The 6000-nt window shown below is 54.1% G+C and overlaps 1 protein-coding gene across 1 annotated transcript; it reads left to right on the top strand.

The window, feature by feature from the left end:
* Window positions 1-223: 223 nt before the first annotated feature.
* On the top strand, window positions 224-3165 carry FOXE1 (forkhead box E1). Its single transcript, XM_053371657.1, has one exon. It carries the CDS (start codon window positions 2035-2037, stop codon window positions 3139-3141), a length of 1107 nt encoding a protein of 368 aa, XP_053227632.1. The 5' UTR covers window positions 224-2034; the 3' UTR covers window positions 3142-3165.
* The last annotated feature ends 2835 nt before the right edge of the window (window positions 3166-6000 follow it).

The following is a 6000-nucleotide window of genomic DNA, read 5'->3' as shown; positions in this document are numbered from 1 at the left end:
CCTGGTGAATTAACGGGGATACGGCCGAGCGGTACAATACTACTATACATGTCTGTTCAAAAGTACCTCCCATTGAGTACGATGAGTCTTATTCCCAGGTAAAGGATTGCAGCCAAATACTGCAATGCTAACCCCACAATTCGGGGCCTCTGACCCAGCCACCTCAATCAAATCCCCCCCCCCCGCCCAAATAAAGCCCCACTGATTTTTGGCAGTCGCAAGAAAGAAAAATGAAAGTTCACACAGTGACTGCTGTGATGGGGATCCAACCTGCCGCCTTGCTGGTCATCAGTTCAATTATTTGACCAGCAGAGAAGATCCCCTAACCCCTCTCCCCGCAGCTGATCTGCAGGGATCCCTTGAGGAGAGGTGTGTGTATACAAGCCTGCCTGCATGAGAGAGCCTGGGGGAGGCACACCTGCCACGGCCAGCGGCCCCTGGATGGTTGGCCGAAGGTGCATGTGGTCCTGGAGCCCAAAAATGTCAACCCCCCCTCCCCTGCAATGAGATGAAAGTCCCATTGAACAAAGGCAGACTTACTTCAGAGTAAATGCACGGGAGGATCAACCCGCTTGCCTCACTTTCCTGAGAGTACTGATGCGCAGGAGCCCTCCAAACTGCCAACATCCATTGCAGGATTCCTACCCAACTGAGGGAATGAAATAACTGGTAGCCGTACACATTATTCCTTCGACGCACATTCTTTGCCCTCGAAGAATTCTGGGCGCTGCAGTTCCCCCCTGGACTCAGAGAGTTACAACCCCCAGCAACCAGTAGCAAATGACAGCGCTCAGAATTCTTCGAGGGAAAAGAATGTGCCTCGACTTTTGCTTTAAACGTATAGCATCCGTGTAGTCTTACAAAAGTGTCACAGTGCTCAAGCGTGGTGAAACGCAGCGGGAGAATTAGGATTTCCTGTTAAATGAGCAAAAGAAGGCAAACCCGGGTTTGTTGCCGGCCGTGGGATTTGCTGTCGAGCAAAGGCCCAGATGGCCAAATTCCAAGGCACCGACCCCGCCGCCACGAGAACAGGGCCGCCGCGCCCCTCGGGCAGTGCGCAAAGCCGTCCGCCTTGCGCGCCGTCGGGCCGCCTTCCCTTGTGTCCCTTGGGCGCCTCCCGGCTGCGTTCCTTCTGCCGAGGCGGGGAAAGACCTGGCATTCGGGCACCTCCCCGCGGATGACACCTCCCGGCTCCTGCCCTGGGCCAGGCCCCTCCCTCGGCCACCCCTCTCGGCAAAGCCCCGTCGGTCTGCGGCGCCCCCGGCATTCTCAAGAGAGGCTGCTCGGGCAAGCTGCGTCTCCGCCCGTCCCTTTAAGGCACAGCAGCTACAAGGGAGTGCCGGCTGCCCAGGTGCGCAGCGAGCGGCAGGAGGAGGAGGCACAAAAGCGCATCATCCCCGCCGGGAGTCACTCTCTGCTTCGGGGGGGGGCTGGGAGGGAAAAGGCGCTTGCATCTCTCCGCGGGAGGGAGCATTAAGTGATACCCGAAAGCGCACCCCGTCGGCTGCTCAGGAGGACACTAGCTGAGCACCAGCTCCGGGGCAGCCCAGTCTTCGGCGCGGCTGTCTCCTCTCCGGCGCCCAAATCCTACTCTGCCCGAACTTGGGTGGCTCTCTGGGCGGTGGGGCCTCGATCCCAGTCTCCCGACTGCCGGCGCCGCGTTGTTTCAAGGCAGCGCCGCTCGGTTCCAACCGCACGTCCAAGGCAAGCTCTGATCACCGACGCCACCCGCGGTAACAGCGGCCCGCTCCGTTCCAAGGGCGCCAGACGCCGCCGGTCCAACCTACCCTAAGTCACCTCTCCAAGGATCGCTCTCTAGCCTTGCCCGCGAGTTTCCCGGCCTCGGCACCTGAGCCCTTCGGACTCCGAAGCCGCCTGGACCTCTGATCGCCCGCAGCCACCGAGGGAGCCTTGGAGACCCTCCGTCGGAAGGCAGCCGCGAGCAGCGAGGCTGGCGCGTCCGCATCGCCAAGGCTGCCCGTCGCTTCCTTGGGACCTGCTGCCCCGCCGTCGGTGGCAGGGCCAGAGCCTGGGATGACAGCCGAGAGCCCCCAGCCGTCGACGTGCGCCGCGGGCCAGGCCGACTCCGAAGGCGGCTCGGCGTCCAGGCTCGCCGCTCTCGTTAAGGTGGAGCCGTCGGCGCACGGGGAGGCTTTGGAGCCGGAGCCGTCGGAAGAAGAAGCGGCGGCGGCGGCGGCGGCAGGGGGAGGAGGCCCGCGTCCCGGCGGCCGTCGCAGGAAGCGCCCGGTGCAGCGTGGCAAGCCCCCGTACAGCTACATCGCGCTCATCGCCATGGCCATCGCGCACGCCCCGGAGAGGCGCCTGACGCTGGGCGGCATCTACCGCTTCATCACCGAGCGCTTCCCCTTCTACCGCGACGGGCCGCGCAAGTGGCAGAACAGCATCCGCCACAACCTGACGCTCAACGACTGCTTCGTCAAGGTGCCCCGCGAGCCCGGGCGGCCGGGCAAAGGCAGCTACTGGGCGCTCGACCCGCACGCCCGGGACATGTTCGAGAGCGGCAGCTTCTTGCGGCGCAGGAAGCGCTTCAAGCGCAGCGACTTGTCCACCTACCCGGCCTACATACACGAGGCGCAGGCCCAGCCCGTCGGGCCGGCCCTCAACGCGCCCTACGCGGCCCCCGCCGCCCTCTGCTACCCGTCGCAGCCGCCCCTCTTCAGCCTGGGCCCGCTCATGGCGCAGCCCAGCCCGGAGCTGGCCCACCAGCAGCACAGCCCCGACGTCACCCCTTCCCCTGCCAACGCCTGCTCCTTCGCGGGCACCGCCGCCTACCCCAGCCAGGGCTGCGCGGCGGGGCCTGGCCTGCACAGGCCCCACAACGCCATGCCTTACTCCTACCCGCTCCCCAGCACCCAGCAGCTGCAGGTGAACCAAGGCACCTACTCCCAGAGTGGTGGCAGTGGTGGCGGCCACCTGTTTGGGGCCTCTGCCCGCCTAGGGATGCCCACCTCGCCCACCCTGGGGAACGACGCTATGGATTTCTATGGCAGGATGTCTCCCAGCTCCTACGGTTCTTTGGCTCACGGCTACAACGCCGGCGGGCAGCTTGGTAGTCCGGGGGCCTACCTGCGCCATGCGGCCTATTCCAGCAACATGGAGAGGTTTGTTTCTGCCATCTGAATCCGAGAAGGGACTTGGTTTGGCGGAAGGTGGCCTGCATTATCGTATCCTAATGCTTCATTGCCATGAGCGCGTTACTTTGCGCTGTGGGGTGGGCTGTTGTGGTGTGCGTCTGCCCAGTGTGACAGCACCCAGTGAGTAAAGGGCCTCAGAGGATCCGGACAATGGAGAGAGACGTGGTCCACAGTTCTTGGCCGCCAGAAAGACCTAGGATCTGTGAAGCTTATGCACTATAGGATAGGAAGCAAGTGATATTGGTGGGGCCTGTGTTGTGTGTATCGAGAAGGCAGAGGGAAACCTTTGTAGGCAAGACTGTGAAGTGTGAAAATACAACTTCTTCAAGCCAAAGGAAATGTAAAATATTTGGGTTTCTCCCACCTCTGGGCTTTCGTCTTCCTGTTTGCTTTTGTGGGCTCCTTAGCTTTCCAAAATTAAACGCTGCAGCAGTAATTTCAGCCAATCTCACTTTCCAGTCTTTTCGTTTAGCCGGATTACTAGGAAATTATGAAAAGCTACTAGGTGTGTGCTTCATATTCTCAATTCCAGGTTTTCAGTGACTCACAAGCACATTTGGACAAATAAATACACAGTCAATGAATCATACTTCCTTTTGGGTACTTAAGGCAAATGCTCTGTATAGTTCTCTATATAGTTTTCTTGTGGTTTTAGGAATGCAATAAATAACTTTCCCCACAAATTTTGTCAGACAGTTGTTCTGATTGCAGCTGATAACTTTTAGTTGGGTGAAATTTAGCTAGGCAGGCAAGGGAAACCTCAGTGCGCTAATTGTTCAGTGACTTTCTTTAGCCTCGAGTCAGATTTCTTCTGTTTTTCAGGGTTTAGAAATCTGTAATTAACATCCTGTATAGTTAGATGGGAACATGTTTGTTAATTGCTTAAAGATTAGGTGTAGGAAAGCTTCCAATCCACTCCCATGTATTCTTCATTCCAGGAAACAAATGCCGTAAAACAAGACAGCTCTTTCCCCATATCCAACATACCGTATTTTTTGCACCATAACACTCACTTTTTTCCTCCTAGAAAATAAGGGGAAATGTCTGTGCGTGTTATGGAGGGAATGCCTACGGGTGGCATGCCTACGGATTTTCCTCCTCTAAAAACTACGTGCGTGTTATGGTCGGGTGCGTGTTATAGAGCGAAAAATACGGTACTTAGTTTTTCTCTCCTTCCAACTTGGGTTGTTACTTTCTAGAAATGCTTAGTCCAAGTCCAGTGTACTCGTGTTTTTATAACCTCTCTCTTTGTAATACAAAAACCAAAGGGTTTATTGGAAAAGGCACCCTGCAGTCTGCAACCTGTTTGCAACCTGGAGAACTAGGCTTTACCTTTAATATTGAAAATGCAGTGGAAGGGTATGCAGTTGCCACCCTCTCACCTGTTTCTTCATTTGGGGAAGAGATGAGTCTAAAAATCACTGAAGGAGTGGGATGGGCAGTGCAGGAACTCCCCAATCGGCCACAGCGTAATTAATGCTAAAGGTAAAGTCGAGTTCTAGAGGTAAATTATCTGACAATCCTAGCTCAAACATGTGCTAACATTATTACTAGAACTGGTGTGGTCATGGATTTAGTGAGCTGAGCACTTTTCAGATACCAGACAAGGACAGATCCACACTTGCAGGTCAATAATACTAACAGGGTTCCATGCACTGTACCATTTCATATATTGGGTGCAGAAATATACGAGTGCTCTCGTCTTTGTGTGTGTGTGTGTGTGTGTGTGTGTGTGTGTGTGTGTGTGTGAGAGAGAGAGAGAGAGAGAGAGAGAGAGAGAGAGAGAGAGAGAGACTTGTATGTTAAAGACAAGAGTTTCAACTAACTTATTTTTCTACACATAGAGAGTTCTTTACACAGGGAACACTGAAACTTAAAACCCACACGCACACATACACCTGCAGCTTGAAGCAGTAGAATCCTGTGAATTCTGGACCGTGATTCGCATGCAAAGAGCGTATGATCTGCAAGCATTCCTTGGGAGTATTTCTCCTTAAGGGCAAAGGAACTGCCTTGCTGGATCAGTGGAAGGACCATAATTCAATGGTAGAGCAGAGATGGTCCCAGGTTTGAGCTTTGCTATTCCCAGGCAGGGCTGGGGACACCTCTCTGAAGCCCTGGAGTGGGGCTCCCATTCTACGTAAACAGTACTAAGGCAGGTGGACCGATTGTCTTCACAGCAGCTGCCTGTGTTTCTATATAGAAAGAGCCACTTGGGTTTGTTGTTATACTGTAGAAAAGCTCTACTTACAGAATATGAAAGGGCCTTGGTAGGAGAGCATCTACCTTGCATGTAAAACATTCCAAGTTCAATCCCCAGTATGAGGAAGACTCCCTGGAGAGCCATAGCCAATGTAGACAATTCTGAGCTAGATAGATCTCTTCTCTGATAAGGCAGCTTCTTAGGTTACGCATGTTTCCATATCAGACCAAGAACCATTCTTAAAACAGCGACAAGCTTGAAACCTCTGGGTTTTGGCAAGCAGGGCACGATAAGAGTGATAGTCTTCCTTCGTTCCTGGCACCTGCTGTTCAGAGGCATACGACCAGCCAACATGACTACTTCAATTATGGTGGCAAATAACTATTTGCAAGCTAGTCCTCAGGGTATGTGCTTCATCAACAATCCTTTTCGAAAGCTAGTGACCACTGCCAGCTCTTATGGAACGTGAGTGCCCACCATAAGTTAATTATTGTGCTGTGTGAAGAAGTGCTTTTTTTGGTCTGGCTTGATCCTACTTGCCAATCAGATTCATTGGGTTCTAGTGTTTCAATGGGGAATTTATTTTTTTTAAATATTATTATATACCACTGGTTATTTTTTTGTCCATGTGTATAGTGAAGA

The sequence above is a fragment of the Podarcis raffonei genome, chromosome 17 (genome assembly GCF_027172205.1).
Source record: "Podarcis raffonei isolate rPodRaf1 chromosome 17, rPodRaf1.pri, whole genome shotgun sequence".
Lineage (NCBI taxonomy): Eukaryota > Metazoa > Chordata > Lepidosauria > Squamata > Lacertidae > Podarcis > Podarcis raffonei.
The sequence above is the reverse complement of the archived record's forward strand: the minus strand, read 5'-3'. Positions and strand labels throughout refer to the sequence as shown.

Excerpts from the sequence above, each read along its gene's own strand:
- FOXE1 (XM_053371657.1), top strand. The coding sequence starts at position 2,035 with ATGACAGCCGAGAGCCCCCAGCCGTCGACGTGCGCCGCGGGCCAGGCC.